This window comes from Myotis daubentonii, chromosome 14 (genome assembly GCF_963259705.1).
Source record: "Myotis daubentonii chromosome 14, mMyoDau2.1, whole genome shotgun sequence".
In the NCBI taxonomy this organism is placed as follows: Eukaryota; Metazoa; Chordata; class Mammalia; order Chiroptera; family Vespertilionidae; genus Myotis; species Myotis daubentonii.
The window spans coordinates 52,697,499-52,718,104 of NC_081853.1; the positions used below are offsets into that span (position 1 = coordinate 52,697,499).

The window sequence follows — 20,606 nt, forward strand, 5'->3', positions numbered from 1 at the left end:
CTGTGACAAGAGCCTGGAAAGAAACTTTATGACAGTGTTGACATGTAAATCTCACTCTCATGCAAGGAGTTGTGGGAATTCAAGAGGCAAAGCTACTGTTGGTTGGATTAGTTTCAGAAATATCCTTTCATCTTTCAAATCATTAGTATGTAGTTCTCCACATAGAATGAAATTTAGCAAAAGCACTGGTTGTAAGATTCTTGACATTTATTTATTTATTTTTATTTCAGAGAAGAAGGGATAGGGGGAGAGAGGTTAAACATGAATGATGAGAATCATGGATCAGCTGCCTCCTGCATGCCCCTACTAGGGTTCCAGCCTGCAACCCAGGCATGTGCCCTGACCGGAATTGAACCTGGGACTCTTCAGTCCCCAGGTCGATGGTCTATCCATTGAGCCAAACCAGGTAGGGTGGATCCATGACATTTAACCAAGGGACAGTTACAGGATTCAATGGTGTAACCCCCAAACTCCAGGAAAATGATAAGAAAATGCCATGTCCAAGACTGAAGTGTTATGTTAATTAAATGAGATTCATAATTTACAGAAATCATCTATCATAGATTTTTTTTAAGTTTTCATGAATATGAACGTAAATGGCAATTATTATAGAATAATCCAGATCTAATCTCAGTAGTAACTACACTCAGGTACTCTTGCTAAATTGTGTGAGGGCATGCATGTATGCATGCTAGTCTTGGATGTGTGTATATACATGCATGTTTGTGTATGTAGGGAGTGTTAGGGAGGGTGCATGTTTACTCTGAGTAGAGTGTGGAAAGAGATTCCAAAGGCAGGGATTTGTCAGTGTGATTCCAACTTTGTTCGTCGCTTGTGGGTTTGGCTTGTGGCATGTGCGGTGAGGTGTAGCGCGGTGGGAGCTGGGATGATGGCTGTGGCGGTGCCACGTCGGCAGAAGCATGTGTGGTTTGGTGGAGTGAGTTGGTGTGTGGTTTGATTTGGGGAAAGTGAGTATGGAGAGAGCCTTGGTGAGGGCGTTGGAATGGGGTGTTATGTAGGATTTGAGAGGTGGGAGACTGGGATATGAGAGTGTGGGGCTGACGTGTAGATATGGTTTGTGACTGTGTGTATGTGTGTGTTTGGGTGTAATGTGGTTGTAACTTAGCTTTTGTTTAGATTTTCTTTTGCCCTTTGTTTCAGTCTTTGTTTTGTCTTTGTTTGGCCTTTGTGTTGTCTTTGTTTCACTCTTTGTTTAAACTTTCTTTGGCTTTTGTTTGCTCTTTCTTTAGCCTTTTGTTGAAACTTTGTGTGGCCTTTTTGTAGTTTTTGTGTAGCTTTTGTTTTTAAGTGAATCTTGGCTGAGAACCCATCAAAAACACCTTGTGTAATGAAAAACCCGGATATATAATCCATCCCTATATATTCCGCATGCATTGAGTAGCCTCATCCTCTCAGGCGCCTGGTACAGACGTGGAACCTGTTTCACACAACTGCTACCTGAAGGTAAGGGGATTGCGCTGATTTTCATCTTTCTTCATGTTGTACTTCGTCTCCAGTGGCGAGTGCGTGTTTGTGTGTGGGCCGTTTCACTGTGTCCCAGGGGAAACCTGGAATAGCTGCCAGGAGTGGGAGGGCATAAAAGGAGGGAGAACGCAAGCACAGAGGACACCGAGGCTATTCAGATGTGGGCAGAGGGCCCTCCTGGAATGTTCTGAAAATGCCTGGAAATTGTCTGAGCCTGGGAAAGGGCTCTGGACCCTAACTCATTCCGGTCTAAAGCCCCCTGTTCCTTGAACAGCACTATTGGCTGCTTCTTTTTCTCTCCTTTTATGACTTATCATGATTTGAAATGAGTTTTCCTTATCTAGGAACAACGCTTTCCTTCATACAGCCGGGTTTATGTGTGTGTGGGGGTGGGGGGGGGGAGGGGGGAAGGGGATGGACAGCACAGCCCCAATCTTGGAAGAACGTTGTTTCCTAGAAAACTTAAATGGAAAGACATCCGTGCTTTGTCTTGAACAGAATTTCAGAAATCACAGAGGTGTTTCTTTTTATTTTCAGTTTTGTGGTTGATAGAAAAAGGAAAGAAAAGATTATGTGTCAGGAGAATAAAGTTATGACCTTGGCTAAAGTTCTAGGAAGAGCATGGGGAAAAGAATTTTTAATGCTACATGAATAAATCTGGGAGGCACAAAACAGACTATTGTCAGATGTGCAGCTATGCTATTTTATGTTTATTCTGAAGAGCAGGAGAATGCTTTGGTGAGTGGATTATAAAAATTACTTCATGTTTACAGAAAAATCAGAAGCAGTACAAAAATTCAGATTACTCAAATGCTGACAGGTTACTACATTTGCTTTATTATCCTTTCTTTCTCTGTATACACATATACATATTATTTTTTTCTGAGCCATTTGAAATTAAATTACAGACGTGATCAAAATAAAAAAATTAACATGGAGAAAATACTATTATCTACTCTGCAGACAACTAGATTTCACCAGTTATCCCAGAAGTCAGTCCAGGATCATGCATCCCCTTTAGTGGCCATGTCCTGTAGTCTCCATTACTTTGGAACAGTACTCAAGACCGTCATTCTCTTTCATGCCTCGACTAGTTATTATTTTGAGGAGTTATTATTATTATTATTATTTTGATAATCCTCACCTGAGGATTTTAGAGAGAGTGGAAGGGAGGGTAAGAAAGAGAAAGACATTGATATGAGAGAGACACACTGACTGGTTGTCTCCCACACGTACCCTGACTACCAGGGCTGGGATCAAATTACAACCCACGTAGGTACCTTCCTTTGACCGGGAATCAAACCCAGAGCCTCAGGTGGACCCCTGGGGTGCATGGGCCAATGCTCTACACTGGCCAGGGTAAGGAGTTATTTTGTTAAATGTCCCTCACTTGGGGTTTGGTCTGATGTTTTCTCATGATTAGGTCCAGGTTATGAAGTTTGGAAGGACTATCCTTGCATTATAGATCATACATATCCAAATTCACACTTAAATCCGATTGTACAAATTTTTAATTCAAGATGTTGTTTACCTAGTGGTTACTAGGATTTTAAATGAGTACCTAAAATTACAAGAAAGTGAAAAAAATTAAAAATCCAGGGCTTTTTTCTGATAATTCCCCATATTCACCAAAAGTGTGTAAGTGCTGTCCCTTACTTATAAATGGTAATTACAATGATGTGTACATGAACTTGATAGGTGTATGGTGAGGTATTTAATCTAGATTCTTTGTGTGTGTTGGATTCATGTCTGCTACTCTATGAGTATGAGTGTCATAAATGTGATCATTTCTTTCTAAGCAAAACCATCTGCTGAAAACAGATACAGTTCAATAAGAGCTGTCCTGATGAGCCGCTCCAGGCTCGCTGGCCGCCTTCAGCACGCTGACAGGGTGTCTGGTAAAAGGAACTTTCATTTGTTTGCTCGTAAGTGGGAAAACTGTTCGGAGGTGGCTGGCAGTTTTATTATTCTTAAAATAGATTCTTTAGATACACAAATATAAAGCATCCTCCCCCCCCCCCAAAATAACTCTGATGTTATCATAAATCTGAGTGAGGGGGAGTTGATTAATTTGTTATATGATCTTTGTAGTTAAGTGAATGTATTGTGGCTTTTACAGGACTATTCCCTGGATTAGGTAGATAAATATTTTTTTCTAAATATGAAATTAGGTTAGAACTTTGGGATTCTGCACATGGTGCTATTTAATGTTGAGGAACCCAGCTTTTGAGAAAATGTAGCATTAGCTGTTATAATTGCCTTATCTGAGCTGTAAAAGTCATCCTGGAGTTGGAGAAAGTGTTTTCTACTTGAAGGATTATGTGTTCCTGTGATGAGCCATCCTGGGGTGAAAAATAAGGGCCTCCTCACACTTAGTCAAAAAAATTGGGGTCAGGACATGGAAGGCTTGAAGGCCAGGAGAGTCTTGTGGCTGGGAGTTGAGTTGCTTTCCAGTCTGAAGACTGCCACCTGAGGATTAGGTACCATCGCATGGACTCCAGGAGTGACGTCTTGCATGGCTGTGAAGGTCACTCTGGATTCTGGTGCTTCTGTTACAATGCATTAGGTAAAACCTGGTGTTAGCTGTGGTTAAGGGACCAATATATTTTAAAATGTACCTGGGATTTTGTTTTTGTTTAGGTTTGGTGAGGCCAGCAAATCAGATGACTGCCATTGAAAAGATAGTTTGTTACCCTGGCTGGTGTGGCTCCTGTGCACCGAAAGGTTGCCGGTTCTATGGTTCGATTCCAGGTCAGGGCCCAGGTTGTGCACTCATCCGTGGTAGGGAGTATGCAGGAGGCAGCCAATAGATGTTTCACTCTCATACTGATGTTTCTCTAAACTCTCTCTCTCAAAAAAAATTAATTTTTTTTAAATGAAAAGATAGTTTGTTACTCACAGTTCCCAAGAGGAGAGGGCATGCCAGACCATGGAGGGCTAGATGGGGAAGCACTAGAGTCTGCCAGGAGCCTGAAGGGGCTAGGAAGGCATGAGCAAGAGACTTTATTGTACCTTTGTACAGGTATGAATGAGCCAGACAGGGTAAGCAGGGTAAGCAGGTTTAGGATGGGCGAGTTTAAATAAGTTCAGTGGGGGACTCTGGAGTGTAGAGTTGACCTGAGTCATCTGGTACTTGGCCCTGGGATGATTAGGATAGAGGAATTTTGGCTCAATCTGTGACAGTTTGATAAAAAAACAAAAACAGTAGTTGGTGTGCTTAGGCTCTGGATTGGTTGGTTTGCATATAAAAGGCACTCTCAAGAGGGGAGTCCTTTGCTGTGTCTAAGAATTTATTAGCCTTGAGAGGGGCAGTCTCTCCAGGAACAGCAAGGCCCCAGATGCCAGAGCATCAAGATACAGGAAATAGAAGAATATAGTTAATCCCTAGTTAGAGTCCACATGTGGCAGGAATGGGCATAGGGGAAAGAGAGCAGCGGTTGACTCTGGAGCAACAGCATTTAAAAGTCAGGAATCGGATGCAGAATGTGAGAGTGAAGCTCTGTGCACAACGCACTCGAATTAACTACAACCTGAGTAACCAGAACACATTTTGCTGCTTCACTTTTAGGAAAAAAAGAAGAAGCAGCAGCAAATGATACCAAGACAAGCTCATAACAGAGACCTAATCACCAGATGTGTACGGATGAAAATACAGGTACCAGTGAATCTCTTACACTCTTGGACCTGATCTAGATTGCTAATAATGATCACTAGTTCAGAAAGTTCAAGTAGAATGCAGAATCAGCAAAAAACTGAGCGATCCAATTTTTAATAAGAGTTAAACACTTTTAAAAACTATTCCAGGTGTTTCATAGTATTCTAGGTTTGGGGAGTAGAAATTTGGGGGGGAAAACCCTATGTCTGTGCATTAAGACACTATGACCTAAGCCACCATTTGTCTACCTTTGTCAAACCCATGTACTGTACACTCTGCCTCATCTATTCATTGGCACACTGTGGAGCTTGCCAATACTTGAAACTACCTCCTCTGTAATTCAAGTAGCGCAAACACCTAGGGTCTCATTCATGACCTTCCTTTCTTTCAAATTACTATGTTAGGCACCCTACTAAACTGGGAAACCACTCACTTCCTAGCTTCCACGACTCTCTTCCCCTTCATTCTCAAACTCTGGCCCTCCACAAACCCTCTAATCCAATTTCTGTTTTAAACATTCCATGGCAACAATTCTTGCTAAAGTCACCAATTACTTTCTTGTCTCTTAATCTAATGTACTCTTTTTTTAAAAAATATATTTTATTGATTTTTTACAGAGAAGAAGGAAGAGGGATAGAGAGTTAGAAACATCGATGAGAGAGAAACATCCATCAGCTGCCTCCTGCACACTCCCTACTGGGGATGTGCCCGCAACCAAGGTACATGCCCTTGACCGGAATCGAACCTGGGACCTTTGAGTCCACAGGCCGATGCTCTATCCACTGAGCCAAACCCGTTAGGCTAATGTACTCTTTATATCCTCATATCACACCACCAGTGTCTCAGAATCTTTCTACGAAGTTGACTACTTCCTCTTTTGAAATACTCCTTCCCTTTGGCTCCCGTGCTCATATGTTCCAGTGTCCCTCCTTCCTCTCTGACTTTTCTCTTTATTCCTTGCCAATCACTCCTCCTCCACCTAGACTGTAAATGTGGGGGTGTCCTACGGCACAGTTATACCCTCTTCTCACCCAACATTCTGCCACCAAGACAAGTCCATCCATCAAGGCTTCATTGCCACCTACACTCCAACAACTCTCAGATTCTATCTCCCGCCCGGACATCTCCTCGCACTTTCCATTTGACATCTTCATCTAGACGCCCCTCTAACGCCTCAACTCCACTGCATCCAAAACTGAACTCATGATTGTGCTCCTTCCCCCAAACCTTCTCCTCCAGCGGATGCTTCCACTGCCCACCTGGTCACTCACACTATATACCTTGGAGTCCCCCTTGACTCCTCCTCTGTTTTTTTTAATAGATGGATAATTTATAATATAATATAATATAACATATCATATCATATCATATCATATCATATCATATCATATTATAAACTAGGGGCCCGGTGCACGAAATTCGTGCACTGGGTGTGTGTGTGGGGGGGGGGGGAGTGTCCCTCAGCCCAGCCTGCCCCCTCTCACATACTGGGAGCCCTCAGGCGTTGACCCCCATCACCCTCCAATCGCAAGATCGGCCCCTTGCCCAGGCCTGACGCCTCTGGCCTAGGCGTCCGGCCCAGGCAGCGGGGACCTGCAGTGGCAGCGGGGGGGTGCCGCGATCGCGCGGGCTCCGCCCCTGCCCCTGCAGGACGCCTCTGGCTGAGGCGTCCGGCCTGGGCAGCGGGGACCCGTAGCTGCAGCGGCCCCGCGATCGTGGGCTTCGCTTTAGGCCCAGGCAAGGGACCCCTAGCTCCCGGGACTGCCAGCTTCGACCGTGCCCAGCTCCCATCACTGGCTCCACCCCTACTTCCTGCTATCACTGGCCAGGGCGGAAAAGGCACCTGATTCTCCGATCATGGCTCGGGGGCAGGGCAAAGGCGGCCGCCTTTGCCCTGCCCCCCAGCTCTTAGCTCCCCCCTGGGTTTCCGATCACTGTCAGTGGCAGGGGGCTTCTTCCTGCTTTCCCTTTCGCCTCCCTGCATTGTGCCTACATATGCAAATTAACCGCCATCTTGTTGGCAGTTAACTGCCAATCTTAGTTGGCAGTTAACTGCCAATCTTAGTTGGCAGTTAATTTGCATATAGCCCTGCTTAGCCAATGAAAAGGGTAGCTCATACGCCAATTACCATTTTTCTCTTTTATTAGTGTTGATATTATACATATAAAGATGGAGGTATATAAACTACAAAGATAAGTGGCATTTTACCTAACCGAGGAAGTCTACAAATGTAACTGCCATTGGATGACTCAGATAATGGCTTTGGATACAAAATAACGAAAGGGGTGGTCAGCAATCCAGTGCATATCTTAGCTTGTCTCTGGCCTGGTCTCTTCATCTCCCCGAGACTGATGCCCTTGGAGAACCCAAGGCAAAGTAATCAACCAGCCCAGCAGGTAATCCGGGTTCTTTCCCTTCGCCCCCTGCCCAGATTATAGGCCACACTGACACTTAGGCTTTTCTATAAACAAATGCAAATCTGGACGATTGCTTGCCTCTCCTTTATCCAGGAAAAATTACGAGAGAGGATTTGTTTACTTATATGGGAGTACATTCAAAATCCCATCATTTTCATAGAGAAGGAGAAACACAATTCTTATTTTTAAAATCACAAACAGATTAAGAAAGAAATGATTATAAAACTAAGCACACATTGAAAAATAATATTGTCTATGGAGAGAGCACTTACGTTAAAACCTTAATTCTTAAAATAACCATGCTGAGAATCTAGCCAAAGCCACCTGAGTTCTACATAACACTCCAGAGGATTGCAAAGATACTCAATTCAGTAAGGGTGGAGGGCACAGCAGAGCCCTGGGGATTCAGACAGAAGCCCTTCTCTCAAAGAGATCAAGCTGGGATCCCAGACATGCAGCCACACTCTTCCGGTGGGACATGCCCACCAATGGAAGTATATGCGAAAGTCACAGAGACAGCCCCACAGTGGGTGCATCCTTTAATGAGGTGAGACCTCAGCTGGGTTGTTGAGGATGAATAGACGTTCACCACACAAGCAGGATGCTTCTGACCTATAACAGAGGGGTGGTTGTGAGGGATAAAGGGGCAAGGTGGACAGGAGGTGTCCTGTGGGCCATATTCACTAAGAAGCAAGGACTTTGCTCTGTAACTGGGGAGAGCCTCTGAAATTTTCGAGTAGGGGAAATGACAAACAAGGAGACAAATCATACCTTTGGTTCCATTTCCTGGACCCATTTGCCCCATCTGTAGAAAATTTTGGAATTATTTATTCACGTACCATTCTAGTGCAAATTCACATTCCGTAAGGTAAAAAACAATGTATTGTATAATTTTAGATGTAACAAAAACAATGTCATTAAAATTGCATTCAGAAAATTACTTCTTACATGTTTATCTGGCTTCACTATAATGAGCAAGGTTTCTATTCCTAAAAGATTTGCCAAATATGTTGGCTGTGTGCGAAGGATACCCACCTGGGGTCACATGTGTTCCCTTTCTAGAAAAGCCCGAGTAGGCAGTGTTTGTTCAGTCAGAACGGTCTTTCGCACAAGTCTCTGAGAGAGCTGACTGAGCAGTGTGGTCCTTGGACAGCTTTAATTTATCCTTGTTGCCGGAGCCAAAGAAAGCAGTGAGGGTGTTGTTTTGTCTCCCAAGTAGGTTGTCCACCCCAAGACAGTCAGGATCCTATTTTCACAGCCCCCGCAGGTCCTCAGATCAGTTTTGGGTTTTGACAAGACGCTGCTCTCTGGGGAAAAGCATCCTGATTCAGAATAAACACCTGTATGGCGTTTCCTTACCTGGAACTGGCTTCCAAACAATAATCTGTTCAACATTCATTGTACTAATTTGTAAACATTTTGGTTGCCAAGGATACAAATGGATAAACAAGGACAAATGGATAAAGATATCCTTAGAGACAGCATGTGGTAGTTGCAAAGTTTACTTCCTAGATGTGTTTTATTTTTTATAAATATGTTATTGATTTTTTACAGAGAGGAAGGGAGAGAGATAGAGAGTTAGAAACATGGATGAGAGTGAAACATCGATCAGCTGCCTCCTGCACATCTCCTACTGGGGATGTGCCCACAACCCAGGTACATGCCCTTGACCGGAATCGAACCTGGGACCTCTCAGTCCACAGGCCGACGCTCTATCCACTGAGCCAAACCGGTTTCGTCCCTAGATGTGTTTTTTTTAAAAAAAATATATTTTATTGATTTTAGAGAGAAAAGGAGAGGGGGAGAGAGAAGCATCAATGATGAGAGAGAATCATTGATCGGCCGCCTCGGGCACGCCCTCCACTGGGGATCAAGCCAGCAACCCAGGCATGTGCCCTTGGCTGGAATCAAACCCGGGACCCCTCAGTCTGCAGGCCAACGCTCCATCCATTGAGCCAAACCAGCCAGAGCCTGGATGTGTTTTTGCTGCTGCGGACTGATCCACACGGCAGCCATTGTCTTTCACTGTGTAAATCTGCACTTGGAGGAAAGCATTAGCTCCTGGCCTGAGAGAGTTAGCAAGGTGTTGGAAACTGTTACAGGTTCTGATGGAGGTGGTGGATGTAGAATGAACTTGCTTTGCGGTGATTGTGTTTTTCATAGCAGAGGAGTTGGGGCTGAGCAGCCTTCGGAAGGATGTGGTAGGTGGAGGAAACCTAGGCATGAGGGGAAACTTTTGAACCCCTAATTTTTATTCCAAAAACAGCTAGCTCCTGGTCAGAGCATCCCTGTGCACTCCCATCCTTCTGACAGCCCAGGGCTTGCAGCCTGGATGGTTCACTGAACCCAGCTCCAGCCCAGTCCTTGTTAGCTGAATGCTGCTAACCACCACCCCCCTCACCCCCCCCCCCCCCACACACACACTCCCGACACACTGATTGGCAGCCTTTTCCCCGTTCTTTGCTAACGTCATCCCCTCTTTTTTGGGCTCGTCAGAGTGGGCACGAATTGACATTTCTTTGCTTTTATTTCTCTTTCTTTTAATCTTACAGACTTAAGCCTATTGGTATATGATAACTGGCTTTTATAGATTCATCTTTTTTTTATTATTTGCCTGTTTTTTTTTTTAAAAAAAATATATAGTTTTTTTCTGTAAACATTCTGGTTATTAGCACCTTATATTTTTGTGTTCATATATTTTCTTCTCTACTGGTACAGCTCTTTTAACTTGCAGCTTTGTAGTATCTTTTGTTCTATTAAATCATCTTTGAGTTGCTTCCCTCCTCTTCATGTCTACTGTTAGAAACCGCATAGTGTCAAGATTAGAAATAGTGACCAGTCTGCCTTGGTTGAGATCTTGGGGCCCCCCGCTTACTAGCTCTACGTCCTCAGCTTTCTCATGTGCAATAATAGGGCTATTGTGAGGTTGTGAGGATTAAATGAATTGAATATGTGAAGTCTTTGAAATGTGTCAGGCTTGTATCTCCTGACATGTATTTGCTGTTACTATTCTAATTGGGGTCTTTGATCTATTCTCATTTTTGTCTCTCTTTTGAGTAGTTCATCTATTTCCATTATAAAATGCCTCCTTGGAGAAATCCTGTTTGTTCTTCTTTCCTGCCTGCCATTAATCCATCTGCAAGCCCTGTTCATTGTTGGTCTTCCAGCCTAGCTCCTTGCTCATGTTATACTCTGGTCCTTAGCAATTTTGAGGCCTAGGCCAATGCTTCTACTACAGACCAGTCATCAGCACTAGATCCTCATAAGCATCTCAGCTTTAATATTTTCGATGCAAAGTGGATGCTCAATTAATATTTGTTGAATAAATGAATGTCCCACTATACCCTCACTCCTCTCCCCCTATCTCCTCCATCTCAGTAAACTGCTCTATTAGGCATTTGCTCAGGCCGAAAGCCTGGCTGTCTTCCTTGCCCTGTCCTTTCCAATGGACTCTACACCCAATCCATCCTTAAGTCTTACTTCCAAGATCCACCGTCACTGCTACTGCCCTAGGTGAATTTCCTATCCTCCCTCACTGGTCTTCTCGCTTCCACTTCTGCCTCCTGATCTCCATTGCCAGAAGCCCGAGTGATCTTCCCGGAACATGAACAGGAAGATTTACCTCCTCTGGTCCTCTGGTCAAGACCTTTCAGTGCCTTCCCATTCTTCCTATTCACTAGCTCACCATCAAGGCCCTGGGCTGTCTGGCCCACATGATATTCAGCTGCGCCCCCTTCTGTGGTTTCCTCAGCACCTCAAGTCTCAGGGCCTTCTGTCTGCAACTCTCTCCTCCCCTACACCTGGGTGGTTCCCATGCATCCTTTAGGTCTCAAGTTAAATGTTTCTTCTTCAGGAACCCTCCCCTAGCCCCTCATTCCTAGCACCCAGGAGTTTAATCACACTTCAATTAGACATTGACTACCTTGTTCATAATATGATCTGTTAGAGTCCCCTTCACTGTTCCCCAAGCTCCATGAGTACAGGCACCTACTTTGTCTTATTCACAATTGGCACTTAGTAGGCACTCAATAGTATTTGAATGAATGGCTGAGTGTTACTATTGCATTTACCTTCCGTCTTTTTCTGTGTATATTTTTTGCATATGTCACCTGGCCTCCACTGTCAATGGGTCCAATGTGGTCCCAACTGTCTTAATAGCTCCCACCAACAATTCAGAGAGTCTTTGCCAGCCTGAAAATTAGGCCTAAGATTGCTCGAAGTCTCCAGAGCATCAGTGTCTCATCTATTCAAGGCAGGGTCTCAGTGTGTGTCTCTCCTGCCGAGGCCACCCTGGCTTCTGTCCTAGACCCTCTGGAAGTGTCTGAGGAAGCTGGGAGCCCTCTTGATGTGGTCAGTCTCTGACTCTCAGCTGGCTGCAGCTAGACCCTGGAGTTGATGACATACAAGGAATAGTCTAGCCCTAGCTGGATTAGCTCAGTGGATAGAGCATTGGCCTGCGGACTGAAGGGTCCCAGGTTTGATTCTGGTCAACGGCACATGCCCGGGTTGCAAGCTCAATCTCCAGTAGGTGGTGTGCAGGAGGCAGCCAATCAATGATTCTCTCTCATCATTGATGTTTCCAACTCTCTCTCCCTCTCCCTCTCCCTTCCTCTCTGAAATCAATAAAAAAATATTAAAAAAAGAAATAGTCTAGCTTCCTGCTGCCTTCACTTGATATTACAGAAATATTTTCTTATGTCAGCATAATCTCTTCATAAGCATCTTTAAAAATGACTGCCTAATATTCAATTGTTCTTCAAATAGCTACCTAATATTTCCATAATTAATCAAGTATAAGAATATTAATAATTAAATAAAGTCAAAGCCTTACTGCTTACATTGTGTTTTTATAAAAATGCTAGGATTCCCTTGCCCATATTCTCACCTTTAATAAGCTAGTCTGGTTTTAAAAAATATATAGAGTTACGGATGCTTCACTCTTTCTGTTCTGGCAATGTCTTGAAAGACCATCCCCTGATTCTGTGTAATATGCAAAATTAAGTCTGTTTTTTTTTTTTTTAAATCACGTATCCCAACTGCCTCCCTATGCTTACCAGTCAGTAAAATTCCATTTACTATTTTCCCCCATATTCATGCATTATTACTGTAACTATATTTCTGTCTCCTCTCAGAAAATGAAAGGTTAACTGCTTTTATTGCTCTCAAGGGCTTTGATTTTCAGAGAATAAATATTACATTGTGAAATGGAGGCAAGATCTAATAGAAATTCATTAAAAATGTATAAATATTTTAAGCACTTGAAGTTAATTCTTCATGTTTTGAAGTAATAGTGCTTTTAATGCTAGACATTTCATCTTGTTCTATGAAAATGCCAATTTCTGGTTACTTCCATCTTTTCCTTACAATTATTCCCAACCACTTGAAGGCAGAGAGGGTCGCCGTGTGGTTTCAGTGAGAAGTGATAGCCATGTATAGGGAGGAGTTGGGGAAAGGGAAGGAAAGGCCTGGGAAGGAGCATGGCCTCCTTTGCTCAAGCCTTTCCCACCTGGTGAGTTTGTGGAAGAATTCTGTCTACTGTGGAGCACATTCATGGGGGAAAGAGAAACTGAAGGAGGCAGACAGCCATGTTCTCGCTTTTCTTCAAATGAAACCTCAAGATCAGGGCGGGGGTATGGTGTAGAAATGTCCAGTCAGATTTGGAAGTGTGTGTGGTGGGTCCAACTGACACACTTCAACAGGAATAGTGGGGGCAGATTGCAGGCCCTCGGAGGATGCCTGCCCTCATCCCCTGAGTGAGTACACAGCTTTTTTTGGGGGGGCCTAGGGGGTGTTGTCTAGGCCAATGGCCCCAAGAAAGGGCTCTTGATTCCCCATATATAGTGCATGGCATGCGTGGGAACCGGAAGTTACCTGGAGTGGAGGTGTAGGGGCTGAGAGGACAGCTGGATCACAATAGGAGGCTGCTGAGTAGGGACCAGTGGCTTTGGTGGGGTTAAGTGGTAAGTGGTAATGTGTCATTCATGCCAGGGGCCAGGTGAGACCACACAGGTACCCTGTAGCAGAGTCTAGCAGAAGAGGACATGACCTAGACCAGCCACCCCTTCCTCCTTGCCATGAGGACTTTCAGGTTCCCTATACTCTTGTCCACTTTGAGAGGGAATTGTCTCATGTAAAGGTGTACAGTGTTCAAGAGTCCAGGACCAGATTTTTAAAGAGAATTGATGAATCAAAGAACTCATCCATATTTAAAATGAAGTGAAAATGATTTATGTTAATACTGTGGTATACAACTAAAATTGTATTTAATGGAAAAGTTACAGTCATAAATGCCTATGAGAAGCATTTGATTCAAGAATAGAGAAATAGAACAAGAGCATAAAAGTAAAGAAAACTGAAAAGAAATAATAAATGCATACAGAAATTCATCAACTAGAAAAAAAATGGGCCAAGATAAGCAAGAAAACCAGGAGTTTGTTTCTGAAAAGAATATAAAGGAGATGACTTCTGGCAAGATTAATCAAGAAAAATGAGAGAAGATGAAAATATATAAACTATAAAGGGGGCTGTAACTATATGTGCTCTGACTGGGCATCGAACCGTGACCTCCTGGTTCACAGGTTGACATTCAACCACTGAGCCACACCAGCTGGGCAGAATTTTTATTATTTCTATTCATCCAAAATATTTTATTTTCAACAGTGAGTGTAGATTTTAAAACCTGCTAAGGCCAGGTGGTGGAGGAACAGAGGGAAGCACCTGTCAGTCATTCTCCCTTCAGGACCCTCTCTTGAGTTTACATTCTAGTTCCCCACTGTGAGCTTTCTTGCTTGCTGGGGAAGTCCTTGCTGCATATGCATACTGTGCGAGGTCTCCAAATGCCGTTCTCTACCTTTCCTTCTTCATTGAGCTCTTTCCCCAACTTTCAGTCTTTTTCAGCCCAGGACTCATGCACATCTATGCAGACTTATCACTTCTCTGGGCCCATCTCAGTCCCCCAAAGTCCAGTCTGGGCCTAGCGCCTGGCCCCCTGCTGCTGGGAGAGAAGGGCTGAGCACAGGGAGCACAGATAGTGCTGGGCCTGGTCAAAGCGCACAGGATTTTGGAGTCATAGAGGCATGGGTTCAAATCCTCTGTCTGCCTCTCACAGGCTTTATGAACTTGGTCATGTTTCTTAGCTTCTCTCATCTTTAGTTTGTTGACAATGCCATATGTTATAACAATGAGGTGACGTATGTAAAGCAACCACCATACACTAGGTGCTCAGTAATGTTTGGCTTTGTAATATCTTTTTCTATCTTAAATGGATCATTAAACATATGGGGGAAAAGAGTCCATTCCAGAAAACAAAAAATACACAAAAATTAACCCTTAATTTAGTTGTTCTCCATACTTGGGTAGGAACTTGCTATTTCAGGTTTTTGTTGCATAAGACAGCTCTGGGAGTAGCAGGGGTGCGTTCCCTGAGTAGAACACTCTCTCACCTGACCTGCTGTTTCTGTCCCCCCCCCGACCCCCCTGTATGGATGATTTCCAGTGAGATGAGTCAGAAAACGGGTAAGGAGGGTCCCAGACTCTCCAAGAACCAGAAGTTTTCTGAGCAGTTCAGCATACGTTGCTGCCCGCCATTCACCTTCCTCAACTCCAAACGTGAGATTGTGGACCGGAAGTACAGCATCTGCAAAAGTGGCTGCTTCTACCAGAAGAAAGAAGAGGACTGGATCTGCTGTGCCTGCCAGAGGACCAGGTAAGGGGTCAGCACCTGGGCTGGGCGTTGGCCTGTCGTCTCTCAGCTCCAAGCCACCCCCCACCTCCGTACCCCTACCTTTCTACTCTACTCTGTGATGCTGGGGCTGGGACTCTGCAGGCGGCTCTTCCCCCAGTCCCCTGACCGTCGGATCCGGGTTAGGTTCTGCCATTGGAAGGTGCTAGAGGGAGACTGGAAGGTGGGAGGGGGAGCAGGGCCTGCCTTCCTGTTTCCAGCTCCTGTCAGCATCCCTTAAGCAGCAGAAGAGAGCCATGGCTCCAGCCTCCAGCTTCTTTTGGCCCTCTCAGAACCAGGCGCCGTGCAACGTCCCCCCAGAGGCCCAAGATTCAGCCAGCTGCACCCCCCGCGGTGGTCAGAGCACCAGCCAAGCCACGGTCCCCTCCGAGGTCTGAGCCACGGTCCCCTCCAAGGTCTGAGCGTCAGCCACGACCCCGTCCAGAGGTCCGACCACCACCAGCCAAGCAGCGTCCCCCTCAGAAGTCCAAGCAGCCGCCACGCAGCAGCCCCATCAGAGGGCCAGGCACCAGCCGTGGGGGGTCCCCCATCAAAGCTTCTAGGTTCTGGTAACACCATCTCTTCCCTTGTGTTCCCCCAGCCCTAAGGTTAGTAGCTGCTTCCTGTGTTTACTAATATCTGGGTATCTCAAGGGCCCTCCTTCAGCCTTTCCAAACCTCTGTCAATTCCCTGCATGAAATCCCCTCTGTTTGAAAGACCTAGTGTGGCTTCTGCTTTCCTTATGCATGCCATCAACACGATACTTCAGATGGCAGTTCCCATGGTTTCCTTGGTCTACTGGAACTGGAAGCGATCAATTTATCGGTTCCGAGTACTGACCACAGTAACAGATTGAGTAGATGAGAGTCTGGATTCCTGTGCCTCGGAGAAGGAGAAATGGTCACTGTAAGGAATATCTGGGTGTGTGTAAAGCAGAGGTTCAGCCATTTTGTCTATCCTTCCTCCCAGAACGCTTCATCTAATGTTAATCTCATTCATTTGTATATAGATATCATTTAATTTAGAGAGGAAGGGAGAGAGAGAGAGAGAGAGAGAAACATCAGTGATGGGAGAGAATTACTGATTGGCTACCTCCTGCACGCTCCCTACTGGGGATCAAGCCTGCATCCCAAGCATGTGCCCTTGACTGGAATAGAACCCGGTACCCTTCAGTCCGCAGGCTGATACTCTATCCACTGAGCCAAAACAGCTAGGGATAATCTCATTCATTCAGTCACTCAGTCAGTCAGTCATCTAACAAATTTGGTTCCATACCTACAGAGTGCCGGGCACCACGCTGTAGGAAGAGGCATGGCAATGAACAGCCATGTGTGTGTGTGTGTGTGTGTGTGTGTGTGTGTGTGTGTGTGTGTGTTTCACCAGGACCAAACGAGAGAATAGCTGGTCACAGTGTAGGGTGGTAGAAATGCCCTGATATTGTCATAGTCAGTGTCATTGGGCTGTAGGAGTCTGGAGCAGGGCCCTGCTTCACCGAGGTTGCACAGAGGTGGTCAGGCTGGGATGAATAGAGGGTAAAAGGCGGGGGATCCATGTAGAGAGAAAAGATGCATCTGCATCATCTTAGGCAGGTCAACTTTTTTTTTTTTAATCTTTATTTTTTAAACCAATTTTAGGTTGACAGCAAAATTGGGCAGGAGCTACAGAGATTTCCCATATACTCCCTGCCCACACACATGGCAGCCCAACCTTTAGCCCTTTTAATATTTGGAAATGAGCCTATTTTATAAGTCGATGGTGGGTGTTCATTGTATTGGAGAGTCTCATGTCTACTCTGAAGCCCAGCACCTCATAGCACAGCACCCTGTGTGCGTGTCACATGGTATTTACAGTTAATATGCAGAAGAGTCAACTGGGGAGCACGTCACAGATTCTCACCTGAGAAACTGGCCTACATCTCCCATAAATCAACGATCCACATTACTGTGATGTGGAACGTGACACATTATGGTTCTAAAAGTGAAAGCATTAAAGAGTTTCCTGGGTTGAGCTGCTTTTAGCTCTTCAGGGCTCCACTTCTGAGAGCGGGATCTGTGGTTTTCTGAAAACCGTTGTGGCTGTGAGCGACTGAGCTGGGGCCAGTCACCGGGCAGTGCTGTGTGTGCCTGTGACTCATTTGTTCACAGCATGTCTTGTACCAAATTGCACCTTGCACACAGGAAGCCTGGAGGACCAATTTATTTCCATATGTATTTTCAAGCTGATTTTCCATGACATTGTGTACAGCACCGAACCAGGCTCTGGCAATCAAGAGAAATGATGCATGTCCCTGGTACAGATGCTCAGATGGCCACGACAAGTCACTATGCCACACACTGACCACCAGGGGGCAGACACTCAATGCAGGAGCTGCCCCCTAGTGGTCAGTGCACTCCCACAGGCTCAGCCAGAAGCCAGGCTGGCGAGTGCAGAGGTGGTGGCGGGAGTCTCTCCTGCCTCTGCAGCAGTGCTAAGCTGGCAGTCGGACATCCCCCAAGGGCTCCTGGACTGCGAGAGGGTGCAGGCCGGGCTGAGGGACCTCCCCACCCCCCACAGTGCATGAATTTCAGTGCAATATAAACACCTATACTTGACAAGCTAGGTCTTACTTCCCTGAGCAATTACTATAAGGGGTTGGATAGTGTGCATTGTTAGAACCAGGTGTTGGGGCCAGCTGCTAAGGTCCAGGCTGTTAGCGGGAGGTAGCTTGCCTGCTCTTCAGTCCTGTGGACCCAAACATCCCAGACATTTTCTATGACACGACTTGTCTTCCTTTGTCCTTCCTGATGCCAAGATGTTCACTCTGAATTTTCTCCTAGAAAACCATGGAGCATTCTTCCTTTCGTGCAGGATTGGATAAACTGGCCCTCCCAGTCCCTTTTCTGAGCCCTCCCTCTATTTCCCCAGACAATAACATTGGCTTTGTAGTCATGTCTTAGACAGAACTTCTCTCTTACATGTTTGTGGAAAAATTGCATCCAAGCATATAGTATGCTTAATTTCACCTAGTGTTTATGCCTTGGTAATCTATCTTTGGTCTTACCAGCCAAACAAAATCAGAAGTTCACCAGTCATTTCCCAGGGAACAGCAGAGTTAGGAAAGAGACCTGAGCTTCTGTTGTCAGATCAGGCTCTTGCCCTGCCTGCCTCTCAGGTTGCGTTATTGCTTTTGTGAGTTTGGGTGCTGAACTCCTGAATGCTGCTCTCCATAAATCATAAATTCCTTCCCATTCAGGAGCAGGCCTTTGCACATCATGATGGTCCCTAGAGCATCTTTGCACATCATAGGTAGTTCCTATGCAGAGGCCTGGGTTAGGCAGCTGTGTGTCCCCCCAGTCTGACAGCTCCTCCCTGGTCACATGTCCTTAACCTAGACCACATGGTTAACCAGCCTCTCCCCAATAGCCTTAATCCTATTGTCCTGTATCTTGTTACCTTCATCTCACAAATTCCTGATCTTACATCAAACTGATGACTCACCTGCACTACTGCAGTTTCCCAACTGCTGAGCCTGTGGCTGCTGAGCATGGCTAGGAAAAGCCTTATAGCCCCACAAATGGGTGAGTCTGAGTCCCTCTCCAGGCCAGCCTGCCCCACCAGCCCTCACACGTCTATCAGGATTTACACCTGTTTTTAAATGCTTCCCCTCAGCCTCAGAGGACAAAGCATGCTTTTCTGATCAGGTCAGCCACACCTGTGATCTTCCTTCCTCCTGTCTCCCCCAGGGTCTTGCATGTGCATGTATGTGTAATACACACCCCTACACACACACACACGCCTGCACACACACACACATCCCACATGTCAGGTTTATTAAGATACACAACCTTTTCAGAAAATAGCTCTATGCACACAACCACCACCACAATCAAGATATAGAATATCTTCATCACCTATAAAATTCTCATACTTCTTTGCAATTAACCCCAAGCTTCTGAAAACCACTCATCTTTTTTCTGTCTACAGTTTTGTCTCAACCAGAATGTTGTATAAATGGAATCATACAGCATGGAGCCTTTTGAATCTGGCTTCTTTCACTTAGCATAATGCATTTGAGATTGAACCACATTGTTGCATGAATAAATAGTTCTTTCATTTGCATTGCTGAATATTAGTCCTTTGTATGGACGTACCTATCGTACTTTTCCATTCGCCAGTTGAAGGAGCTTTAGGGTTTTTCCAGTTTTGGGGGATTACAAATAAAGCTGCTATAAACATTCATGTGAGCATAAGTTTTCTTTCCTCTTGAGTAAATAACTAGAACTGGTATGACTGGGACATATGGCAGTTGTATATTTAAATGTATAAGAAAATGCTAAATTGTTTTCCAAAGTGGCTGTATCATTTTGTACTCTGACCAGCAACATGCAATGCTCTGCATTCTTGTCAGCACTTGGTATGATAGTGTTTAAAAGTTTATCCATTCTAATAAGTGTGTAATTTTGCATTTTCCTAATGACTAATGATATTGAGAATCCTTTAATGAGCTTGTATTTCATCCACCATTTATTGGTGAAGTGTGTGTTCAATTTTTTGCCCATTTAAAAAAGTGGGTTTTTATTTTCTTATTATTGTATTTTGAGAGATTATAAAATTTATCTAGATACAAATATATGTTTTGCAAATATCGTTTCCCAGCCTGTGGCTTGCTTTCTCATTTTCCTAATAGTGTTTTGTGTTGAACCAGTTTCAAATTTTACAAAGTCCAAATTATCATTTTTTATGAGTTATGCTTTTTGTATTATATGTAAGAATTCTTTGCCTAATCTAAGGTCACAAAGATTTTTTTCTAGAAATTTAAAAATGTAGGTTTTACATTTATATTATTATCCATTTCGAGTTAATTTTATGGTGTGAGGCATGAATTAAGGTTCAGTTTTTTTATATTCATTTTCAATTGTTTCAGCACCATTTATTGAAAAGATTCTCCATTGAATTACTTTTGCAATTTTGTTGAAAATTTGTTGGCCATAACATGTGAATTTATTTCTGGACTTTGTATTTTGTTCTGTTAATTTATATATTTTTCCTTTCAACATCACCACACTTAATTACTGTAGCCTTAAAGGAAGTATTAAAATCAATTAGTGTGAATTACCTAACATTGTTCTTCATTTTTGAAATTGTTTTTGGCTATTCAAGTTTCTCTATTTTTCCATATGTATTTTAGTGTCAGTGTGTCAGTTTCTACAATATACCTTGGTAGAATTTAGAATGAGATTGTGTTGAGTTTATAAATCAATTTGGGAAGAAGTAGTAACACTGTTGAATCTATTAACATGGTATATCCCTCTATTTATTTAGGCTTTTTTTACAGATCTTGCACATACT

The 20,606-nt window shown here is 44.2% G+C and overlaps 1 protein-coding gene across 3 annotated transcripts in view; it reads left to right on the forward strand.

The window, feature by feature from the left end:
• Nucleotides 1–4,298: 4,298 nt before the first annotated feature.
• The window catches only part of MOBP (myelin associated oligodendrocyte basic protein), a 28,894-nt gene continuing 12,586 nt past the window's right edge, over nt 4,299–20,606 (forward strand). For 2 of the 3 annotated variants that reach the window (XR_009448599.1, XM_059664460.1), the window contains exons 1-3: nt 4,299–5,140; nt 15,054–15,263; nt 15,572–15,886. Coding sequence is in view for 1 of the 3 variants with exons in the window: in XM_059664460.1 (XP_059520443.1) it covers nt 15,058–15,263; nt 15,572–15,851 (486 nt within the window). In the remaining 2 variants the exon portion in view is untranslated. The remainder of the gene's footprint in view (nt 5,141–15,053; nt 15,264–15,571; nt 15,887–20,606) is intronic. The other variant, XR_009448600.1, reaches the window with a different exon arrangement.